The 25,478-nt window shown below is 43.0% G+C and overlaps 1 protein-coding gene across 3 annotated transcripts in view; it reads left to right on the forward strand.

Moving 5' to 3' along the window:
- Positions 1-25,478, forward strand: part of FRAS1 (Fraser extracellular matrix complex subunit 1) — a 423,027-nt gene that overhangs the window by 193,622 nt on the left and 203,927 nt on the right. For all 3 annotated transcript variants that reach the window (XM_024577139.4, XM_053922841.1, XM_045184911.3), the window contains exons 15-18: positions 11,194-11,337; positions 18,718-18,858; positions 20,597-20,737; positions 22,028-22,204. In XM_024577139.4, coding sequence (XP_024432907.2) covers positions 11,194-11,337; positions 18,718-18,858; positions 20,597-20,737; positions 22,028-22,204 — 603 coding nt within the window. The remainder of the gene's footprint in view (positions 1-11,193; positions 11,338-18,717; positions 18,859-20,596; positions 20,738-22,027; positions 22,205-25,478) is intronic.

Raw genomic sequence — 25,478 nt, forward strand, 5'->3', positions numbered from 1 at the left:
AGAAACAACTTCTGCCACATAGTATTGTTGTAGGCATCAAAGGAGTAAATTCACACATGTCCTTCATAGGATGGAGCCTGCTACCTAGTCAGCCCTGCGTAGGTGTTGCCCGACTTGGGTTTCTGCCTTCCCTTCCTCCTCTTCCCTGTTCCCTTTCTCTCACTCCTCCACTCATTCTTTTTTGACCACTACTTTAGGTCCTGAGGATTTGAAGATAAATAAGACTCTGTCTTTGCCTATAGTGAGCGTCAGTCAAGGCAGGACTAGCTGCTGCTTACAGAGCCACACAGACAATACATGAAAACACAAAGACCTCTGCAGTTTATTCTCTATCTGATGGCTGTGCGGTCTTAGATTTTTGAAATGGGAAGGATCAAACAGGTGAACTCTGTCACTTGTTGCTCTGAGGTTTGGAGCAAGTTGCTTAATCTATTTGAGCCTCAATTTCCTCAACTCCAAAATGGGGATAATATTATCTATTTCAAGCTATTATTATGGAGTTAGGAGAGATGTTTGAAAATGTAATATATTTTGCCTTGCACATGGTGTAAGTCCGTCAAAAGGCAGCTTTTGTCACTATCATATTTGTTCCTTTATTCTTCAGTTTATGGGAATGAAAACCAAATAGCCTGCATTAAAAAACAAAGATTCATGCTGTTTGTGTCTCATCTAAAATAAAATCTACTTGTATATGTTATGGAGAAGTAAATACAATGCAGAGAACAGTTCGCTGTACTCATCACAACAAGCTACAATCCTTTAGTTTTCTTTAAATGCTCAGATTAAATGATGAGAAACTGTAATTATTTGTTTCTCAGCCAATATTATGGTACATTTAGAGGGAAAAATGCATAAGAAAACCCATAAAATTTACATACAGGATGCTGACCTAGCTGAGACTTAAAAACTATGGTTTGATCAGAGGAACTTCTAAAGGTTAATTATTTGTTGGAACTGTGGTTGACAAGCACAGCCCAGTCACTTGTGGAAATGAAGCACTAACCCGTTGGGTGCAGGTCCAGAGCCACAAAGACCTAATGGGTCTTGACATTATGTTCCAGCCTGTGGCTTAGCCCAGCCTTGCCCAGCCCAGGGCATACCTCTTAGCAAAGGCATTTGTGAAACTTTTTCTGAAATCCTGAAGAAGACAGCAGTCCTCCTTGTCCTGTTGGGATAGTCGTTATTAAGTGGGTGTTCTTCATGGCCCATTCCCCAACCCCCCAGAAACGGAGAGTCAGTCCCAATATCACTGCCAGATCACACATTCCCTTTGAGGGCCTAGCACATCCTACCACTTGGTCTTCACTCATTTTCTTCTGCTTAGCTTTGTTCAAATGTTCTCTGGCATTCTAGAGCAATTATGGCCTCGCAGTTGCTGAAGGCCTTGGAAAGGGGGCTTATTGCTTCAAGTGACACTCCTGTCTCCCCCACGCTCACTGTTCAACAAGTATTTGTTGAGCCTGTTCAGTGTACCAGGCACCAGGGATACAGCAGTGAACCGACGGACAAGTGCCCTGTGGTTAAGGAACTTAACTTTCCCACGGGGAGAAGAGTGTCAGTAAGTGAGTAAACAATTAAGATAATCAGATAGTTACTGGCTCTCTGAATTCATTACTATCGGTGCCGTAAAGACAATTTTAAAAGGCATGTTATAGGACGTGACTGATTATTGAGGCAGGGATAGGTCTTATACTCTTGAATTCCTCACATTGCTCAGTACATATAAGGTCTCCGGAATCATTTTTGTTTAAAACAAGTATGATAAACCATTGCATGGAGGAGAAAGGACAGGAATGTACAGGCATGCCTAGACTTTGGCGTTCGGGTGATCTGTCTTCCATTGAGCTTCTATTATTTACTCCCTGTCAGCAATTCCTGGCGAGGTGTGGCCTGAGGAAAATTACAGAATCTCTATTTTCCCCCTCCTCTTTTTCTTCCCTTAACTTCTCTCTTAAGATAGTTGGGTGCCTTATCAGTGCTGGAAGGGCAACTAATTTTTTTAAATCTTCACTCAAGTATATTTTCCTTGATTTTAGAGAGAGAAAGAGAGAGACAGAGAGACAGGAACATCGATGTGAGAGAGACACATTGATCCGTTGCCTCCTGTATGTTGCCTGACCAGGGATCGAACCCACAACCTAGGTATTTGCCCTGACCATGGACCAAATCCACAACCTTTTGGTGCCTGGGATGACACTCCAACTAATTTAATTGAACCACCCAGTCAGGGTAGTAAGGGTGATTCTATAAAACAACTGTCATTGGAACTTGGGGAGCATCCATGGACTCTTTTAAGCCATTCAGAAGGGAGGATCACAGGACTGCCTTCCTTATATGGACGTTTCTTGAGTAAATGGGACCCAGGGAAGAAGGTGACAGTGGCATTCCAAGTCCTCTTCCTGTTCGGGCATGCATGCCAAGGCTACATGGAGAAAAGAAGGAAAAAGCAGCTGGTAGTGTTTTGCTGGGACCTTTACTGTGGCAGGAGACTGGCTGTGTTTGGCATCTGTCTGTGCTGCTTATAGACCCCGGCTGCATGTGCCAAAAGACAAATGACAGAACAAAAGGATCACATACCAGCAGAGAAAGCCTGCCACAAATGCAAGGGAGTTTATCTTCCAGACAGATCCCATTCTTCCTGACAAATCTGCACCCCCAAATATTTCAGCTGTGGATTACAAACTAGTGACACGTCTTCTGGCTCTCTGCCCAGTTCCTAGTGTTCTCAGTCATTTCAGCTAGACTGTGTGGCGTACATTCTTCCTCTTCCCCGTTTCCCATCCCAACACTCTCACTGTTCCACCCTCCCCTCTGGTTTTATGCTGCCTGCAGAGCTCACAGCACCCCTATGTTATCACTGCCCAGATCTGAGCAGGCTCTGCTAGAGCAGCCAGGAAGTCTGAGAGCTCTCCCCATCAAAAGCTTGGTTTTGGTTGGTGGTCCCTCCTTTGGTTCTTCAGTTTCTGTACACAAATAGACTCAAGGCATCACTGGAGAAATCAATAGCCATTTAATTAACAGGTGCTGAGAAAAAACCCAGGGAGCGCTAGCAGCTGTGAGTGGCCAATGGTCTCAGTGGAGAGGATTCATTAGGCTCATCGAGCCAGGCCTAGGTAGTCACTGCAGTGGAAATCCTTGGGGGGTGCTAAATATACATCCACAATCCTTGTGGTGTATATTTAGGAGTACAGGCAGAAGGGCAGGAGGTGAAAAGGATATGGATGTTCCTGGTAAGCTGTCCTGTCTGTCTTTATCCCGACTTGCATAGCAATGAACAGCCAGCCAGCTTGTGCATCCCTCTCCATGTGGACCTGCCAGATCCTCCCTCAGCTGGGAGGTCTTGCCTTCAGTTCAAGCTTTATGTCTACAGAAGACCCTGCTAAAAATCCAAATATGTTACCCAAGACGAGTAGGTCATTCAGCTGGGTCAGAAGTGTGATTAATAGATGACTAGCTATTTCCCTAGGATGTGCCTTAGGGAAAGGACTACATGCTTTTTACTTTCCTCCTTTAGTAATTTTTCCCATAAGTATTAAATGAATTCATGTTTATTCCCAAAAATAATTTGATAAAAGTTAGTAAAATTCAAGGCACACACACCAAAAAATCCGTGAAAATCGCTGACTCAAGCTCTCCCAAATCATTCCTGGTGATTGTCTTCCTAATTTTTCAGTTTTGTGTGTCTGTGTGTGCTGTGTACGAAGATATATGTACACACATTTATTTCTTTTTCAAAAATAAAATCACACTGTATATATGGTTTTATTGCCACTTTCTCCATGTTATTTATGATCCTGCTACATCATTCTTGTTACATGACTTTCCATCTGTGGTGGCTCTGCAAGAATTCATTTAGCCAACCCTCTATTGCCCAACATTTCTTCCTGATTTTTCCATGGTAAATAACCATGATGTGAACATTTTTAATAGAAGTTGTGGTAAATATATTTGATTAGTGTAAATTCATAGACATGTGATTTCTGGGTCCAAGTACACATATGTACATTTTCAAGTTTTTGACACATGTTACTGTATTGCTCTCTTAAAAGTTGTAATTTGTACGCCTACTAGAAATGTATGAGAGTGCCTACTTCCCACCACCTTTGTCAAAAGTAGGTATTACGTCTTCTTAAGTTTGTCAATTTGATTGATGTAAAATGGAATCTTGTTTACTTTTTTTCCTTTCCCTGATTTTTGGATTTATATGAAGAGAGTTGAGTGAATCATACTTATATACTCATGGGTCATTTTCTTCATTGGCCTGGGCCAGGTTATTCTCTTGCTTATCTGTGTGTCTGTCTGTCTCCCTGTCTGTCCATTCTTTTTTGTTCCCATGACCTATTCCCACTCTTCTTCTCCCTTGCTCCCCACTTAAGTAACTAATTCAATTTAATGAGTATTTTATGTATCTGTGTTTTCTTACTGCTTTGCATGCATGCATTTTAAATATTCATAAGTATTACTAGATGGAGATTTAATTCCTTTTTTATTTTAAAAAATGTTATTTTTGTTGAGCAGTTTTAGGCTCACAGCAAAATGTAATGGAAAATGGAGGAGACCCCTCACATTCCCCCCGCCCCTGACACGTGCCTGCAGCCTCCCCGTTGTCAGCTGCCCCCACCAGAAGGGCACATTTGTTACCACCAGTGAGCCTTGCTTGTACTTTGCTTTTTCCCTCTCAAAGCACTATTTCTAAGATAAATATGTGTTGTTATATGTGTATCTAATCCACTGCACCATGAGGGTGAAGGTTTTTTAAATGCATTTATATTTTTTCCACTGTAAACTCTCTTAAGTCCATATGGGTGTTCAGAACATGTGGGGACCAGACATGCCTGGGGCAGGGTGCAAAGGCGTCAGTGGGCACAGGGAGGCAGGTGGAGGGCAGAGACCTGGCCTGATAGGGGCCCAAAGAAAATTGGAGTAAAGGGATCAAGAGTGGTGATTACTCAGATGGGCTTCTTTTAAACGTGCCTGGCATTTGCGCTTCTTAGGCAAATAGCTTTGGCCACATGTGGGGCTGTGGTAGGGGAGGGGAGAGCGGTCTGCCCAGCACTGGAGCTGCTTCGGGAGCTTCGGCAGTCTTTGGCTGATGTTCTGTGGAGATTGTGAGGGAAGAGTTTTAGAGTGGGAGGCCTTTGGAAAGGCCGGAGCCCCTTTTTGTAACTGCTGGAATAATCCATGAGGGCTCTATTACTTCCTTTTACTCCCTTTCGAAGTCAACCTACCTTTCCCATAGTCTTCTGTGTCCTCTTCAGTCTACATTATATTTCAATTTGCGCCCTTTAGAGTTACTTTGCTTTTGAGGCCAGTGGGAACAAAATTTGCTGTATGTCCCGGGGTATGTCACACATATGAATACATACAACATTCTCTGCTTTCTCAAATATGTCATCTCATCATATCCCCATGAATGAGGTACAGCAAACACAGCTGACCCTTGGATAACACAAGCTTGAACTGAGCAAGTCCACTGACATGCAGATTTTTTTTTCAATGAATACAGACACAGTTGACCCTCCATATCCCTGGTGGATGTATCCACAGATTCAACCAAGCATGAACTGAGGATAGTATTTTCAATCTGCAGTTAGGAATCCAAGGATGCAGAGGGCCGACAGTATGTGGTGATCTGCACCATTTTGAACAGGGGATGTGAGCATCCTCAGAGATTGATATCTGTGGGGGTCTTGGAACCAGTCGCCTGAAGGTGACTTAAGTTTTGGGGGAGTCAAAAGTTATACACAGATTTTTGACTATTGTGGGGGTTGGTACCCCTAACTGACACATTGTTCAAGGGTCAACTCTATTACTATCCCCACTTTGCAGATTAGGAAAGCGAGGAACAGTGAAGTTGAGCTTAGGATAGAAACATCCAACAAGAGCTTCTTACTGGAAATTTACCCACTGGGTCCTGATAATACTTTGAAACTTGTCAAGTGCTTCCTGTCATTTGTGAGATGAGAAGGAAAGCAAACAGTTGCCACAACTTGGATAAGGAACAGGCTGGAGGAACTTGACCTGCATATGGCATTCCTGCTGGTGCCTGGAATTGGGCTGATGCCGTGCAGTTGCAAGTACAACTCATTGGCAGTCTGGAAGTCTGAACTCTGCAGCCTCACTGATGACTCTGAAAAGGGCTGCCAGTCACGTGTGCCAATTCCCTGGTACGGGAAGAGAAACTAACTCTGAAAGATCTGGGAAGTGACGAGGAACCTAGGCTGCTTCTCCTGAGGGACACTCTCATCTGCCCCGGGGTCTCTATAGCTACTGCCTGGCTCCGGGAAGCCTTCCTGGGAAATAAGTCGTCAGGAGGAAGTGTGTGTTTTAACATTTCCTGGGACAGGCTGCATTTTATTCTGAGGGAAGCGCAGGTTAAAAAAATTTTAAAACAATCTTCTAATTCATAATTATCAAGTACAAAAAGAGTTTCTTATTTTTAGAGTAGGGTTTCAATATACAGTTGCCAAAACAAAAGTGATTCATTCCTTTCCATTCTGAAATGAATTGCTCAGCAAGCCAACACATGTCTTGTTATGCTCCGGCGAAGTTCGGGGCTTTCCCAACTAAATTATCGACTGCATGTGAGTTAAGCAGATAGCTTTCCCTTATTCTTCCTCTTTTTAAATTTATTGCCACAATTTTCACAGTGTATAATTCAAATCCTGGGTGATCTGAAATATATTACTAAGAGAAATGGTGGTGAAAATTCAATGAGTGACCTTTTATTTTTCATAATAATCCAAATGTAATAGAAGTCACATATAAAATGAGCTGCAAGAAGAAATTATCAGCAGTAGCATATGTTCAGTTAGAAATTAAAAATCAATTGCAGAACACAGTGGGAGTATGTCAGAAGAAATGACAGCTCAAAAAAAATAAAAGAAAGAAAAAAAAAGGAAAGAAAAGAAAGAAATGACAGCTCAGCATAGTCCTGGGTTGAGTTAAAAATTTCTTCTGCTATCCTACCTGGCCGTGGAACATGGTTTTTGTCTGATATGGAAAAAGGAGAAGGCCCAGCATCACATTTGGTTACTCTACGTGAATACTGCATAAGTATCCGTCATCATAAGCAGATCTGGACTCCAGCATTTATTGGGTAAACTTTATAGCCTCAAGTGTATCTATCTTAAGTTACCATACCTTCAGACTATGACCTTATGGCTACCACTCACCATGTAGAGGTTTCCGTGTAGAAGGTAACTGATAGGATGAATTCCCCATAGCCAGTAAAAAAAATGGCCACGCATTCATTTCCCATACATTTAATGGCTACTCACTGTGCACCAGGTGTCGATCTGAACCCTGGGGTTTTAGATCACTGAAACATGGCCCCTGTTTTGAAGGGAATCGTTCTGTAGCTGAATAATTAGTATAGTAGGGTAAATAGTGCAAAGCAGGCACGTACAAAGTGCTGCAGGGAGATAAAGGGAAGAGCGCTCACCTCTGTTTCAGCAAAGCTTCCCAGAAGTAGTGACAACTTAGGATGCTTCTGAGGTATAAACGGGTTCCAGTGGCTAGGGAAGGAAGCCAGAGGTGTTGCTGGCTGGGTTAATCCTGTGTGGGGCATCCAGGACCCACAAATAGGCACATGGAATGCTTAGGGTACCCAGGGTCATAGAACTGGCTGGCATGAGGGAGGCTGCAGAAGGCAGGTCTGAAAAGGTAAGCAGGGCTCCATTTGTGATGGTCCCGAGTGTCATTCCTGAGTCTATAGCCTCTGTCCTGTTCAACCTTTAGCTCCTGTTCTGGTTGACAATGCCAGAGGTAATATTAAAAATATTGAACAAACAGTGCCACACAAATCGGATCAGTCAGAAGGAGGGAGGGAGGACCTGAGACGCTCTCCTGTGCTAGGCCTTTCGGTTACTGAGGCATGGTGCCTGCCAAGTTGCCAGGGATGAAGCTGGAATGTCGTAAAGGGGGCAGGACAATGGCCATTTACCAACCAGTTTGGAAGTTTTCGTACTGTTTGCACAGCCAGTGCAGCGGAGTGTCATCGCCGCCATCAGCCAGTCCTCGAAGAGAGCTGGTTGCACTTTAATTTCTCATCTCTGCTTCACCCCCTGGGCAAAGATGATTTCATGCTTTATAGATGTCTTAATTACCCTCTTCTCTCCCCACTGCAGAGTAAACTGTTTAAAAAGCAAAATCGGTCAATTCTACTGTCCCGATTAGAACTCTTACATAAGGATGAAGTTCAAGGTCCTTAGCCAGTCCTGCCTGACACTTGTGTTCTGGCCCCTGTTGCCTTTGCAGCATCAGTTCCCATCATCCTCTCGGGCACATACTCCCAGAGCAGTTTGCACAATGCCACTAGAGAAGTGCGCTCCAGTGAGGGCATGGTTTAAAGGTTTCCTCCGGCAGACGTCAGGTAATGTGGCTTACCTGTGTCTAGCTGGGGAGGTACCACGGGCTAGCACAGCACCTTGCATATAGTAGGTGCTTCTGAACATTGATAGGTCAACCTGGCGTACCTTCTTATATGTGAGGTTGGGCTTTTTGTTGTTTATTTGTTTAGGTAATGACTTTGTATCAACTCCTAAGTCAGTGACACAGAGGCACAACAGTGTTAGACACTTCAGAGGACGACTATAGCCGGTAATTGAAGGGTAGCTGAATAAATAAATGACAGATTTCATTTGTGTTGACCAGGGTAGAATTCGTTACTGGGGTCTTTGCATTCACATCTTTATTTATATCGAGTATGAGTAGGTTATCCTAATGTGAATGGTATTCATGTGTACCACTTACAAATGAGGTGTGAAATAGAAATGAAGGAACTCAAGAGATGTTTGTAATGGTGCAGAGTTGACAAAATAGAAATGGACTCTGCCCCCATGGAGCTTATGGTCTCATGCGGAAACCACATAATAAATCACTAAACTTTTATTTCCGCTTCCCAGCTGCTGTCGTTATCTCTTGCCTGGACTGCAGCATAGACGCCACACGGCCTCCCTACCTGCATGCAAGCTCCTAAACTCTCTCTGCATGGTGACCAGGGAGCGCTCTTAAAAATCTGTATCAGGGCTTGTGTCTGTCGCAGCAATTTTCAACCAGTGTGCCGCAAGAAATTTTAAAACATGCAACAACCTGACTATTTAATCAGGGGCACTGACCTTTTTTCCCTTAGATTGTCAAGTAACAAAAATGACAAGTAACACAACGATAACTGTCCAATGTGAGTGAATTAGAATTACACCTATTTTTTGTCAGATCAAAAAAACATATATATATTTTTGGTGTGCCACAGAATTTTAGTAATTAGTTTGTGTGTGCCATGAGATGAAAAAGGCTGAGCTTCGCTGATCTGCCCTGCTTGAACCTATGCATGACTTCACATTGCAATTAGGATAAAATTCCAGCTTTTTCCCACAGTCTCCACGGCCAGGTTTGATTGGGCCTCTGCCTCGCCCCCAGTAATGACCTAGGCCACTCTGCCTCACACTGCTGCACCCCTGCCAGCACCAGCTGCAGCCGTGAGGACAGCCTTCTGTCCCTGAACACCCAGCTCCTTCCCTTCTGAAGAACTTGTGTTGTTCTTTGCTCTCCTTGTAGCTGGCTGCTTCTCATCCTTCAGATCTACCAAAGATGGGCCTTTCCACCTTCACCACTGTTATTGTTTTTTTTTTTTTTAATCATCACCCAAGAAATGTTTATTGATTTGAGAGAGAGGGGGAGACATCAGTCTGAGAGAGAAATGTCTATCAGTTGCTTTCCATATGTGCCCCAACAGGGGATTGAACCCACAACCTAGGTCTGTGCCCTGACCTGGGATTGAACCTGCAGCCCTTTGGTACATGGGATGACGCTCCAACCAACTGAGTCACCGGGCGAAGGCACCACTTTTATTCTTTATCAAAGAGCTCTGCTAACACTTAATACAATTTGTAATTTTCTTTACATTTCTTGGGGAGAAAAGTCTGAAATTAAGGCTTTCCTGTGAGGTTTAGAACAGAGAGGAGAGGACTGGATCTGAAGATTTGCAATATAGGTATCCTTTCTTCTGATTCCAAAGGGATGCCTAATTAAATTACTAAGGTAAAATCCCCAACTCGCAATCAGCAAAGGCATTCTTCCACCCGGTTTGGTCAGACTGAATACGTTTGCAAAACAGATTGTGTTCCATTGTGAAGCAAACATTTTGAAAATTAGGATGCATTAACAAAAGCAAAGGAGGGATTAGCTAAACAGAGAGTTAAGTCTGAATATACTCATTCAGAAGAGGCCTCTCTTTACAGATGTACTAAGGTGAAGGGCGAGCCAAAAGAGTAATAAAAATTAAATTCTGGAACAGGTGGAAATTTTGGAGTCTTAATGGAGCAATTTTGGTTTAGGAACAATGAAACCTAAAGTGTAAGGGAAAAATGGGCTCTGTGAGTCCTCAAGATGCATGTTTAAAGATTTTTATTTATTTATTTTTAGAGAGGGGAAGGGAGGGAAAAAGACAAGGAGAGAAACATCAGTGTGTGATTGCCTCTCATGTACCCCCTACTGGAGACCTGGCCTGTGACCCAGGCATGTGCCCTGACTGGGAATCAAACCGGTGACCCTTTGATTCGCAGGCTGGTACTCAATCCACTAAGCCACACCAGCCAGGGCAAGATACATGTTTAGAGCAGATGCTACTGGGGGTAACCGGAGACCACAGGAGATTGAAAGACTTGTGAGGGTGGACTGAGGAGGGTATGGTGAGGGAGAGGGAGAGGAGAGAGATGGAAAAGGAGGGGAAAAGCAATACAATCAGGCGGAACCACGTCCTTCAAGGTCTAATCAAGGACTAGAAGACATGGCATCCTTCCTGAGCTGATTCTTGATGGGGCAGGAGACAGGAGGTGTTCCTGTTGGCCCTGTTGGGTGGTTGTAAGGGCGACGTGATGGAGCACCATCTGAGCTCATTAGACAGATCATCTTTGTCTAGGACGTTATGGTTTCCTTCCGTGTGATTTCCAATGTTCAAAATCTCCTGATTTCCTGTTTCTTTCTCTTTTTTTTTTAGCAATAATTTATTGAAATTGTACTTCTGGCCAACAGAAATAGATGGGGGGGGGTCTCCTGGGGTGTACACATGTTCATAGTGGTTTAGTAATGAAGGAGCCAACATCCTCCTTATAAATTTCAAAACTTTTCCAGGCAAAACTGACCAGTCCTTTCTCCTGTAGATGGTTCATTGATGTTGCTATTTGCCTGCAGCCTGCCACGAGTCCTGTGCGGCCTGCTGGGGTCCCCTGGAGAAGCACTGCCTGGCCTGCAGAGACCCCCTCCAAGTGCTGAGGGAGGGCAGCTGTGAGAGCGGCTGTGGCGACGGCTTTTACAGCAAGCAGGGGACCTGCAGGGGTAGGTGCCAGACTTTGCGTGCCAGAGCGTCTTTTCCTCTTCCAGCATCTCGTGTTTAAGTCCAAGCATAGCACCAATAACCAATGTTTCTTTTACTCAACAAATGTGCAAATAGTTGTTGACATTGCTGGTGTTTTAGTACTTTACAAAATGTGCTTTTTTCACTTGGGGAGATCCCTTTTAATACCTCCCTCCCCACTCCCAGCCCTGCAACTTGTTTCAGCCTTGTTCTGCAGATAAAGGTGGTGAGAATTGGGTGGCTTGCTTCAGACCCACAGCTGTAGGGAGAGGAGCAGGACTTCCTTTCTCCAAATCCCAGACCCTCCATCAGCTCCAGACTGACTTCCAGATATGCATGGAGACGACACTTGGAGGCCAGCCGAGGGCAGGCCCGCCTTTGTTTTTGGTGCCACTGATTTAAAAAGCTGAAGCAGTTCTTGTTTATATTCTACCTTTAACACCCCCTGCATAACAATAAGAGTTAGCCCAGCTTCTGGAGTCCCTTGTGCCAGACACTATTCCAAGTGTGTTATAAACATTAACCCGCAAGTGGCAAACACAAGGCCCGAGGGCCCAATCCGGCCCTCCACCTTGTTTTATCTGGCCTGGCACCTTGTTTCTATCCAGCGGCAGTGCCAAGCTCCTTGCCCCTAGTTAAGGGGTAGTTACATTTATACAGTCCTAAAATTACCTTCGGCCCTTTGAAGGCAACTGGGAGGCTGATGTGGCCCCCGGTGAAAATGAGTTTGACACCCCTGCATTAACCCACTGAGAAGCAGGAAAGTATGGTGGGAAAAACATGACCTTGGGCAAGTTCCTTAATCTCTCTACATGTCACTTTCCCATTTGTAAAATAGTAGTGCCTGTGGTAGGCAGAATAATGGCCCCTCAAAGATGTCCACATCCTAATTACCATTATTTGTAATAAGGATCTATCCTGGGCTACCCGGCTGGGCCAGTGTCATCACAAGCATCTTTGTACGGGGAAGGCTTGAGGGTGGGAGTCAAAAAAGAAGATCTGAGATGGAAGCAGCAGTCCAAGCGATGGCAGTGGGACCCGTGAGCCAGCGGGAAACCCAGAGAACCTGGCAAAGACAAAGCAATGGATCCCTCCCCCACCCCCATGGGCTCCCAGAGGGAATGCAGCTCTGCTAACACCTTGATTTTAGGACTTCTGATCTCTAGAGCTATGATAACTTCGTGTTGTTTTAAACTACTGAGTTCATGGTAGTGTGTTACAGCAGCAATGGGACACTAATATACACCCAACTCAGAAGGCTGGTGAGAGGATTGAGTTAATATAAACAAGGTATTTAGCACCGTGCCGGGCACAGGAGGTGCTGTGTGTTTGGCGTTTAATCCTCACAACAATTTTATGAGGTAGTTATTATCAGCACCCTCATTTTCCTGATGAAGAAGAAAACCTGCCTAAGGTCACACAGCTAGTAAGGGGTAAGGTTGGGCAGAGGCCTTGGTCTCTGGCTCTGGATATTAACCACCTCTTAACCATCCACTGCTCACTACAGTATGATGCCCCCTCATGCACCTCTGCCTGACTGTCCCTCTGTCCCTTTTCTATTTTCCTTTTCCCCTTTTCTCTTCTCCTTCCTCCTTTCGGTGTGTAGATCATTCAGCTGCCCCTGTAGACATTGCCAAATGACAGGTGCCACCTGACAGTGAACAATTGAGTTTGCCGTGCCGGTCATGCTGATGGAAAAGGCCAATGGCAGCAATGAGACGATCTTTGGGAGCTGCCAAATCCACTTGCCTTAGGGAAGAGAGATAGCTCTTAGCAGCTGCTTGCTTAAAGCTGTGCAGACATTCATCAGCATCACTGGCGTGAAAAATCTCATTTGATTTGGGTGAGTCACAGGTGGCCATTGTGTGGAGAGCACAAGGAAGGAAAGGCCAGGCTGCCATTAGCCTGAGCATTTTCATCTTTTTCTGCCAGCATCACTCCCCTGCTCAGTTACGCCACATGTATTCTCTAAAGGTCGGTAGATGTCAAATTTGCAGTAATCCAAAGGCCTGAAGGTATTTACTCGTTAAGTCCCCAAGGAGGCTGTCTACTGTCACTGACAAGGAGCCGTGACCTTAACCTGCTACTGAGAAGGTATTATCTGGATTGAGAAAGCAACTTTTGCTGGGGAAGCATGTATTTAAAAGGAGAGCCTGTTAGTGTGAGCCTGGTAGTGATGAGGGGTGGAACTATACCTGAGATATCAGAGATGGAGTGAAAAAAGATGGGGGATTGGAAGAATTAATAAAAGAGGACTGCTTAACAGGTGTGTTAGGGAGAGAGTATACATCGGAGGTTCTATATATACATTTTGAAACAAAGCATCAGAAAGAAACCTTCCAGATGAGATTGGGCGCGTTCAGGGTGGTATGGCCGTAGACAGAAAGAAACCTTCCGAACAGCAGGATGAGCCATTGCTGACAGTCAGCCAGTCAATTGATCAAACAGTTACTGTGTGTCTGCTCTACTGCTTGGCATGATGTGAGACTTGGTGATGCCAATGGCATTGACCAGCATGCCTTTTGATAGACAAGACTGAAGGTGACACTTTTCATAAAATTGTTAGAGCTCTCTGAATTTTTATCAAATACCTTCAGAAATGTTCAAATATATTTCCTAAACAAGGGTGAACCAAGTCACTGGTATCGGAATGTTAATTAAGATGTCTGATGCAGATAATGCCGACTCATTTCCAATTCAGATTAGTGCTATTCAAGATAAAGGCCTGCTCGTGTTGGTTTAATAATTTATAACCAAGCAGCCCATATCTACAGAAATCTCAAAGTCAAGTGCCGAAAAAAAATGCAGAATAACCTGTTGTAAACAGTGGTATGCCCTGGTTGAAAGAATTTACAGTAACCAAGCTCGTCTGTGGTACGTGCTTTGAGTTTTACAAATATTAGATGTAAAGGGTGAGGAAATTCAAAGGACAAAACGGCCTCATTCTTTACTCATTTAAGTACTTGTGCTATTAAGGAGGCTTTCCCGGCTCTCGCTAATACCATAAATCAAAGCAAGTTGAGAGGTGTCTGTTAACCATTCTCTCCATTCTTCTGCCTTTTCTTCCTTTTATCCTCATTTCCCTTCTTCATCTAGGCAACTATTTTATTTTTTAAAAATCTGTTTGCTTTTATGGGGTAATATAAAGTGGGTATTGTCATTTGGAGTATAGCTGACTCTCAAACAACACGGATTTGAACTATGTGGGTGCACATATATGTGGATTTGTTTTCAAAAATCACTGTAGTGTTTTCAATCCATGGATGGGAGTCAGCAGACGTGGAGAACTTACTATATCCATTGATCTACGCCAGTGGATATAGGGAACCTGAGCATCTGTGGATTTTGGTATCTGTGGGGGAACTGGGACCTATTCCCCACAGATACTGAGGGTAGGTAAGGGTACTTAAGTTTTTAGGGAGTCAAAATTAATATGCGGATATTCGACTGCATGGGGGTTTGGCACTCCAACTAGGACAACTCTGTATGTATGTGTGTTTAATTATATCGTGTTATCGAAGTCCTGTTGTTCTCTTCTTTTTTCCTTCAGATTATGTTTTTAAGGTTCATCTGTGTTGCTGTATAATCTAGTCCTTTGCTTCTTGCTGCTGCATAGTCCTTGCTGGCCTCCATCCACATAGCTCACGCATCCACTCTCCCAGTGACAGACTCCCTGGGTTCCTTCTACCTATGTGCCATCACTAGAGAGCACGAGTGAAGAGCCTTGAACTGGTACCTTTGTGAACCATGTGGGAAGTTCCCTCGGATGGATAACCCAGGAGCAGAATTGTTGGTTTCTTGACTTTGCATATTCTCTATTTGACTAAGTAGTGCGAGGTAACTCCCCAACATCGACGCTCCAAAGCTTGAGGGCTCTCTCATTTCCACGTCCTTGCCACCGTTTGGCATTATCAAGCTTTAGGTTTTTCTCTGGTCAGTAGGTGTACAGGGACATCCAATTTTCATTTTCATTCTTCTGATTATTGAGTTTGAAAATATCTTCAACTTCTTTTGGACTGTTGTATTTCCTCTTCTATAAATTGCTTTTTAATGTTTTTTCCCCCATTTTTCATTGGCCTTGCTGCCTTCTGATTGTTGACTTTATGGAGTCCCTCGTATGTTATAGGTATTAATTAACTCTTGTCAATCTCAAATATGCAGATGTTCCCTTTGCAACTTTATTGTGGTATCGTGAGTTGGACAGAGTTTTTAATACATCATTTTTCACTTTAAAATTTCGATTTTGAATTAAACAAAATTCTGCTCATTTTGAACTTGAATTATATTTTTCTGCTCAAGTTCACAAAGAAATTATTCTACATTTTCTTCTATTAATTTGATCGTTTTATCTTAACTTAGGTTGATGAACCATCTGGAGTCCTCTCACGGATGTGAGTTTAAGTATGGATCCAGCTTTATTTTTCTTCATTTCATGATCCAGTTTTCCCAAGACCATCTCGTAATTCAATCTAACCTTCTTTGTTGACCTTTATTGTATCCCTCTATTGAATTCCTGTGCGCGCATAGGTCTGTCTCTGAGGTATTCCAGTAATCTAAATTTCTGTTCTCGTTCCCCATCACATTGTGTTGTTTTATGTTTTCATTCATTTCCATAGCTTTGCAGTATGTCTCAACATCTGACTGGGTAAATTTTCCCTTTCTTTCCTCTTTCTTTGCAAAGTTGACTTAATTATTCATAGAGTGTTTAGAGTGTTTATTCAGTTCCTAATGAAATACAACTGGAATTTAGATTGCTACTGTATTGAAGTTATAGACTAATTTGAGAAAAAAATGATATCTTCCTAATAATTTGATTTATATTTACAAATTAAACTCTAAGTATTGCATTAGGTATGTCTTAAAATGTTTGACTTTTAATGTTTTTTATTATTGGTCAATTCTAAATTTTAAGAAATTTCTGCTATTCTTTATTTCTGGGGAAACCCTCTTAGCTTAAAGATTGTTCCGTTTTGTTGAGATGTCAGTTCTAGAATTGGAAACTGGAAGTTTTTATGGAAAGTGGGAGGAAAGGTGCTTTTCAGATTTATATTTGCTTCTTTGTTCCAGTTATGAGTTGAGGGGTGATTTTCTTTTTCTCTGATATAAAGATCATTGCCATTGAACATTTACTAACCATCATCTGCCTTACGCATTTGCTTCTAGAGAGATGTGAATCCCCTAGGATGCAGGATGGAACATTTGGCCCTATCACCTGCATCGTTTTTCCTGAGTTCTTGAAATGATTTTCAGAAGGTAGCATGGTGTAGGTAGATTAAGAGAATAGACAGAATAGATCTCAGCATTGACTTTCTGATAGTGAGAAGGTTTGTTTGGTTTGGTTTTGAAGCATTTAGCCAGTGAGCACTGAGTAGATGGAGTCACAGACTTACCTGCAGCTGCATTTGCCCACCTCCCTTCCTCCACTCAGAGGAGGAGGCCTTCCTGTGGTCTGTCCAAGGCTAATCTCTCCTAATGTAGTTTTGAATGTACATCCCCCTTTTCTCCTAGGTATTCTTTGCACGACTATTTAAACTCTTCTCGCCTTGAGCTTTTACAATGTTGGAGAAACAAAATATTCTCTTACCCTTAATTACTTCTCTCTCTGTCCCCATCCATTCACAGCCAGGAGCCTTCTAAGGAGCAGTCAATAATCGTGGCCTTCACTTTCATTCTAATGACCCGGCTCAACGGCCGTGGCACAGCCCACCCACATCTCAATTTCTAGGTGCAGTGAGCCATGGTCAGACTCTGTCTGTCCTTTCTGCACTTGTAATGACTCCTTGTGGGAACTCTTTCCTCCCTTGGCTCCTCAGCCATCACACTCCTGTTTTCTCTTCTCCTTTTGTATTATTTCTTCTTGGTCACTTTTGCTAGTTGTTTCTTTTTTCCATTAAATGTTGGTGCTCTCAGATCCTTGACCTCTTCTGTCTTACTTTTCATGCTTTTCCTGAATAAATCGACTATTCTTGATTTCAACAACACCTATATGTGATGACCCCAGGCCTCTCCTCTGAACTCCAGAGCAATAAGTCGGGCAGGTCACTGGACTGCACCTATCCCACACCGAGTCCAGGAGACTCCCCCACAGCTACTCTCCTTGCATTCTCTGAGTGGCATTGCTCATCCTCCAAGCCAGACCCCCGGAATCCACCTGAGACACTTTCTCCCACACAGGCCTCAAGTCTCTTGTCTTCTCCACAAGCCTGATGCAGCCCCTGACCATCTTGTCCTGTGAGCTTTGCCACGGTCTTCCAGCTACACTGGCAACTCTCCTTCTTTGCCTCTCCAAACTTCCCTACAAATAGAAGCCAAAGGAATCTTTCTTATATCCAACATAATGGTGTTTCTGTTGTGATTAAAACTTGGCAGGGGCTCCCACCTCCCACTACCTTCCTTTCAACCAACGAGAAGCTAGACTATAGAGTCTGTCATATAGGTTTATATGATCTGTTCTTGTCCACCATTCCAGCTGAATGGAGCTGCCTTGTCTGGAGAGCCCAAACCTTTGCCAGGCCCTGGACCTTTCCTTGCCTTGCAGCTTAGGTCAGCAGTCTATTCCCCATTAGCTAAGCATGTTCTGACTCACTTCCCAAGACAGTGTTCAATGGTTACTCTTAAATGAATTATTTCTTCACCTTTCATCTCTTCTATATCACACACATTTGTTTGGAATTTTCCTTGTAATATTTCTCATATCACATATGTCTGTTTTCCTCTGTCAGACTCGTAAGCCCCTTAAAGCAAAGCCCAGGGTGATTTGATGATTGTGTCTCTACCACCTGACACAGTGCGTGACACAGAGCATAAGAAATAGTTTGGGGGCTAAATAAGTGAAAAAGAGAGTAAGTAGATACTGGAAGATTGGGGAAGTTCAACAAGTTAACATTTTTGTAGTATGAACTTGCATAATAGAACTATGAGTTTCTGAATTCTCGTTCCAACTAGGGCTGCCAGATAAAGGATGAAATGTTCGGAACAAACTTAATTGATTATTCGTTATTTATCTGAAATTCAAATTTAACTGGAAATCTGGTATTTTTATTTGCTAAATCTGGCAACTCTACCTCCAAGGCCATTTATCTTTAAATCCTATATTAAATTGGATACACTGGGTTGGGGGTGGGGGATGCCTCAGAGCATTTGTAATGCTTAGTGCAATAAATAATTCTTTGTTTCTTCAACTGTGAAAACAGAAAGTGCAGAGTCCTTTGAAATATTGGAATCGAAGAAACAGAGCTCAGCTGAGTAGCCAGAGAATGAGATTACTATGTCGATACCAACTGTGGACGTTGTAAAGAATAGACTGCTCTGCTCCCTTGGCTCACTACTGACTTTCTGTGATGGATTTTCCTCTTCCTTAGCTTGTGACCCATCCTGTAAGAGTTGTGGCCCCCGTAGTCCCAGATGTCTTTCCTGTGCCGAGAAGGCAGTGTTGCATGATGGCAAGTGCATTTCCGCGTGCCCCGGTGGATACTACACCGATGCCACTGGCAGATGCAAAGGTAAGCCTTGGGCCATCACTGTCATCATCATCAACTATACGGATATCTGCATGCCGCTCACTTAGGAATTTGCATGTATGATGGAAAATCGTCAAATTAAAGGGAATAGCTGTTTCATTAGAGCACCTATGTGTTATTTGGCATTAGAGTAGGAGACATGGGTGGATCCTGGGGGACTAGAGTGATTAAACAGAGGGCTTATACATATCAATCATCATCAGAGATCACTTGCTCCTTTTGAAATGCCAAGAGCATCTTTAAGACCTTCATAGAGTTCTTGGGTACTTGTAAACCATCACTAACTTAGGTCATAGGTATGACAGGACCATTCCTTAGATGGTATTTACAAACACATACAGGGGTGGGCCAAAGTAGGTTAATAATAATCATAGTGAATAATACACTAATTAATAAATAAATAATATACAAGAATAAACTCTGTTTCACTACTCACAACGGTAAACCTACTTTTGCCCACCCCTGTATATTGGCAACTATACCGCGTCACAAAAATACATGAAAAAGTAAACCAAGTTTGATGGCATGTAAAACTGAAATCTGTATTGAAAATTTGGTTTTATATGCTATTTATGTATTGTTTCTTTCAGATTTATACAACCTAATCAATGAAATATTCCCTTTGAGATTTTATGAATTTTAGTTTATGAGTGTTTGACTTGTGTCTTCCCTTATGAGCAACTCTGGGCACTTCCTGCCGCCCTGGTTGCACCTCCTCTCCAAGGCATGCACACACTTTCTCACTTCCACCTAGTGTCTGTCAGTGGGGGGTGTTTAAACCTGTCCATCCATCTCTTCCTATCAACCTCTCCTTGTCTTCCAGCCTCTTTACTCACCCATTGTTCATCCCTTTTCCTCAGCATCCTGTCCCCACGGGTCTTATCCTATCTCTATATTCCCCTCTCCCAGCTGCTGACAGTTGTCCTCTGGAACCTTCTTTCAGTATTTCACTCCTGTCCTTTCGGGCAGGCCATGGTACCATCTGTCTCTTAGAGTCAGAGATGCCCACTGTTGCCACCCAGCACCAAAGGAGGGGATATGTGTGCCTGGCATTGTCATAGGTGGTGGTCAGATTCTTAAATGTAATTATTACTTAGAGTATCAGAATATCCAAGCTAAAAGTACCTTAAATGAGCATTTAGTTCAACCTCTCACTGTGCATATTCCTATGAAACGTGGCCTGGAGATGCCCAGATTTGGTGAAGGGCATAGATAAATTAATGGCCAAACAGTCTAAATTCCACTGTTTCCAACACTCAGAACTTTCCACTCATCCCTATCCAGGTGGGGAATTTTAGGTCCAAACAGACCTAGGGTTAAATTTAGACCTGCTACTAATTAGTTCTGTGATCTTAGGTAAATTTTTTAACATCCCAAGACTTCAGTTTCTTCATCTGTAAAATGAGGTTAATAATGCCTACGTCATAGTGTTACTGTGAAGACTGAAAGTGGTAATGTGTATAAAACACAATACAAACACTAAAGGATGGCTGGTAAATGAGAGATAGAACGTGGGATACAAGATGGGTAATTAGGCAATGTGGGCAGCTGTGGTGATAGAACCGCTTCCTAACACATCTTTCCTTTTCACTTGCTGTGAGACCTGAAGCAGCACTGAGAGGGACAGAGGAGAGGGCTTCCTAGCACATAAGGAGCCCGGCCAAGAAGTGGGCTCTTCACTTCCCTCGGTCCCTTTGTGTTCCTTTCTCACTCTCCTCAGTTTGTCATAACTCGTGTGCCAGCTGCTCTGGAGCCACGGCTTCTCACTGCACAGCCTGCATCCAGCCCCAGGCCCTGCGCCGAGGCCACTGCCTGCCCGTCTGTGGAGAAGGCTTCTTCCCTGACCGCGGGGTCTGCAAAGGTATCGCTGGTGCTGCTCTTATTCTTCAGAGAATTTCCCGTCATAAGGACCTAGATTTATGTTACTTTCCCATTCAGCTTTTCCTCTAGTATATCTTGTAGAATTATGCATACATCCTGTGCTTTGTTTCATTACCAAGAGGTAATCTAAAAAATCATGTTTGAATATTCGTGAACACACCCATAGTTCATGATTTTTCTGGCCATCCTTCAGAGGAATGTCAATTCCTTTACCATACATTAAAACCACTCTTATTTCCTCCTTTTACCATTCTTCTAGCATTGCTAATGTCTTTCTTAGTCTTCATGTTGTTTTTCCCTGAAGAACCTCTTTGTGTTAATGATACTGCTGAGTACACTGAGAGCCACTGGCAATGCCTCTGGGTTGAGTAAGATGGAAAATCTTAATAGCTGTTTGCCAAATAGGCTTTGGGCTCTTTGGGAGGCCAGTATCATCGCAGCCTTTTGAAGCTAGAACTTTGGGAGCAAACACTTCAAGTGAAATTAACTTATATTTATTTCTGCATGAAGCACCTTAGGAAAGAGCTTAAGAGTACTTACAAGAAGAATGTTTTTAAAATAGGCAGCTGCAATAAATATTATGAAAAGGAAAATTTAGTGAGTCTTTCAAAGAATAGGGAAGTTCATTGTATCAAAATATGGGCCTGAGATAACTCAAGTACTCTATTTGGCTTGATTTTCACCCGTAGCCAAGTAAAACAAGAAACTGTGATGGACTGTGAAATTCTCGTGGCTGCTCAAAAGAGGCCTCTTCCTTGTAAAAGCAGTCTTTCCTCACGTAAATTCTAGAAGGAATTTGTTGCCTGGACCCCTATATCATGGGTGATGAGTAACATAAAGGACAATAACAATGAGCATTTTTGCAAAAAATACCCTAATGGCCTTTTATGTGAACGCTTCTTAAGGTCTTCAGTAAAAACTGAGGACATAATGTTACGTCACCATTCGGTGAATGTGTTTCTCTGGAGAACCAAGCCAATATTGTCCAGTGTGCAGGAGTTTTGTTGGTTTGTTTGTTTTTAATGACCAAGAGAGCCAGCTCTTACAGAACCTGAGAGAAATGACTAGTTAACCTCACCCTCCTTTTGTCACTCACAGATGTTATTATCAACACCACCCTGTGCTTGTATAGCCTGCCAAGAAAACAATATTCTGAAAAGATGTGTCTGGTGAACTTCTCTACGTGGTTTTGATTTAATAAGAGATTTCCATTGGTTGCAATGTGTATGTGATCTTTGGAATGTTTTCTGCATTTTATTCCTATCGGCAGCCTGCCATTTCTCTTGCTTGGCTTGTGTGGGTCCAGAGCGCTCTCAGTGTACCCAGTGTAAGAAGCCAGAGGAAGGCCTGCAAGTCGAGCAGCTGTCTGGTGCAAACATCACCTCTGGCGAATGTCTGCCCCAGTGCAGAGCCCAGTTTTACTTGGAGAACACCGGGCTGTGTGAAGGTGAGTGAGCGTGATCTGAGAAAATGTTAGGTACTTTCTTGAGAGATCCTGTGAGGTGGAGCCTCAGCCAGGAGGATCTTGGTTTTCACATAAGAATGGTTCCAGGGTGGTCGTGGGTGAGGCAGAAGACTGATGTGCCACAGAGGGGCCCCCGCTGATGTCCTCCTTTCCTGTGTGAACAATAGGTGATCTGGAAGAGCTACTTCCTTTTCCCCCCACGGTCCCCAAAGTCATACTCAGCAGTTCCAGACAGGAATTCTTTCAGAGACCAGTATAAGTAGCTACGAAAGAGTCAGTGCTCATAGTAGAATTCTATTTATTATTTCTTCTAATCTGCTACTCTGAATATGAATTGGTTCCTTCAGGGCAAAATCTGGACTTCTGTCAAAATTTAGAAGTGATTCCTGTAATTGCCTTGGCATATCACTGATAGAAAATTGATGCCATTCTGAATAATTTGACTTACTAGCTAGATCATCTATGAGTGGTTGAGGAGAAAAAGAGGAGATAAATTATAGATAATTTTTTGGGGGGGAAATAAGGGAGGCCCTTCTCTGCTCCTACAAGAAGCTGCCTTGCTGTGCATTATTTGACTCTCAAGCTACCCGAAAAAAATTATTACTCTTATTTCCAATTATAAACATAACATGTATGTCATTAAAAAATTTTGAATGTAGAAAAAATAGAAGAATAACCTGCCCACCACCTACCACCTAAACCCAATAGCCTTTACCGTTTTGCTGTAATACCTGCATATCTGAGGTTGTTTCTATGCATAGCTTTGAGTTCTTATTTTTACAACATAACCCTAAACATGCTGCAGGTGCAATTTTGCACCCTACAGGCCCACTTGCTAAAGTGGCTTCCATTTCACATCAGAATACATCCTCACATGGCAACGCTGGGTTTCAAGGTCAAGTTAAAAGATTTGGGATGCAGCGAGTCATATGGCATAGTGGGAAGTATGCAGAATTGGAATACAGAGACCCCAGGCTAGACACTTAAGCTCTCTGAGCCTTTGCATTCACTGCATTAGAATAGGGATAATTTTCTTTCACAGCGGCTTTTTGCCAGGGCCAAAGGAGGTTAGGAGCGTGAAAGTGCTTGGTAAGTTGTAAAGCCCCCATACTTACTTGGTATTAAACTTCAGTCCATATACTCAGGTGTTCAGGAGCACCATAGGGGTTACTTCCTGCTCCCTGCTAAGCACCAGGGGCTCAGGAGGTATACATTGGTACCTAAAATTGGGGAATAGTCACTATTCTCCAGACATCCTGGTTACAACCCATTGTCCAAATTCTCTGTGGTCCCTTACACTCCCCTGGCTCTGTTTCTATAACCACTTGTGAAATACGGGAATCTTTGTTGCTGCTGAGAGAGCCAATGCCTTCCAAAGGCACATCACACAGTCTTCCCCGATGGTCCCAGGAGAGATCATGAGGAAATCTTCCCAGGCTGTTCCTTTTAGTTAGCTTCTTTCTACAGTTTTGAGCACTAATTAAAAATGAAATGATTAACATTTAAAAAATTATGTTATAAGTAAAAATTCCAGTGACCCTGTTTATTCAGCCAGAAAGTAATGTTACTGGTGAGTTGGTGCACACATCACGGCCCAGGCACTGGGAGAGCGCCATACTTGTTTACTCCCTTAGTCCCGGTACCAACCTTATGGGTTCAGTGGCACAACTATCAAAGATGAAACTGAGGCTTGAGGACAGTAAGGCTGTATGTTGCTCAAAGTCATGGAGCCAGTGCAGAGTAGTGCCCAGTGGGACTCTAATATGCTCACCCAGGATGCCACTGCATTGCGGTCACTGAAGGGCCATAGCACAGTGTGCTAGAACTGCAGGATTATGACAGCATAAATTGACAGAGCGGTGTTTTCTGGGAATTCCTTTACACAGACATTTCTTAAAAAATGATTAGAATCTAATCCCTCTGGAATGGTTTAATTGTGGTCCTGAGTGAAAGGACCAGATTGACCTCTTAAGTCCCTATAGCCCTGTGATTTCATGATAGTTAATAGAATATCATTAGGTATCACACATACTGCTGTCTACTCTCATTTATTTCCAAATCTCTGTGCAATCTCTGCTAGATAGTTTGCCGTACTAAATTTATAAGTGATGAGAATGTGGCAGAAAGAGGTTAATTGAGTTGCTCAAAATTCATTGGGAAACTGAGCGCAAGCACCAATTGTTTTGAACCCTACCTGAGTATGAAATGTGTTGATTGATGTATTTCCTGTCACTTACCCCATATCTCCAGAAACCTTTCCGCCTTCCCACAATCTGTTCTATTTTCAATTTTTCTGAAGTGCTTTGAAATCAGGTCGGAGAGTGCTATGAGATTGCATTGGCTCTCCTTCTCACACATTCCCAGAAATATCCTTGCCTCTTTGCAGAACATTTAGGAAGGCTAGAGTTTGTGTGTGTGTGCCATTAAGAATTTATTTTATAGCACCTTGGATCTCAAGTGCTTTTCTGCAAGGAAGAGAAGAACAACCGTTTTCTGGAACTCGCCCTCTTCCGTTCTCTGAGACTGCAGCACAGAGTGATTAGAATGTTACTGCAGCTAATGAAAGTGAGGAGCAGATGTGTTATAGGAAGAAGCAATTTACTTAGAGTCTGAATGGTATCAGAGTTATTATAAAAGTTTCTTCTCTGAGCTACAAGACAAAAAACCAGGCATTACCTAGTGGAAGTTGAAGCAAAAATTTATTCAAGATATTTAGCTGAAATCCAAGTCTGTGATGGAAGGGTGAAAAAATATAAAATTAATATACAGTGACCAAAGAGAATACTGTTTATTAGTAGCTGCAAGACAGTCTATTTGTTTCCTCTACAAATGTGTACCGTGTGACTCCTGGGTGCTGGGCATCGTCTAGGTCCTGGGAGTATAGTCGTGAATGAGTCAGATGAAATTCCTGCTCTCATGGAATTTATATTCTAGCAAGAAACAGATAATAAAGAAATAAGTGCATAGCAACAGCAGCAGCAAAGCCCCTGGCGCACACATGGCTAGTGGTCTGGGCTTTGATGCCAACACAGGGTAATGGGGGAAAAGGAGGGATGGGGTTGAGGTGGCCTCCAAAGCGGACGTGCTCCGGTGATATGGGAGCACACCCACATGACAGGGACCTGCATGTGTTTGTCCTGTGTTTTTGGCTCATCCTCCAAAATGAACGTGGGTGCGTCAGAAGATGGAGCCTTGATATCATGCTTCTTTTTCACGTGACCTCTATGTTTCCAAAGTGTGGCTGGAGTTGCCGGTA

The sequence above is a fragment of the Desmodus rotundus genome, chromosome 4 (assembly GCF_022682495.2).
Source record: "Desmodus rotundus isolate HL8 chromosome 4, HLdesRot8A.1, whole genome shotgun sequence".
Taxonomy (NCBI): domain Eukaryota; kingdom Metazoa; phylum Chordata; class Mammalia; order Chiroptera; family Phyllostomidae; genus Desmodus; species Desmodus rotundus.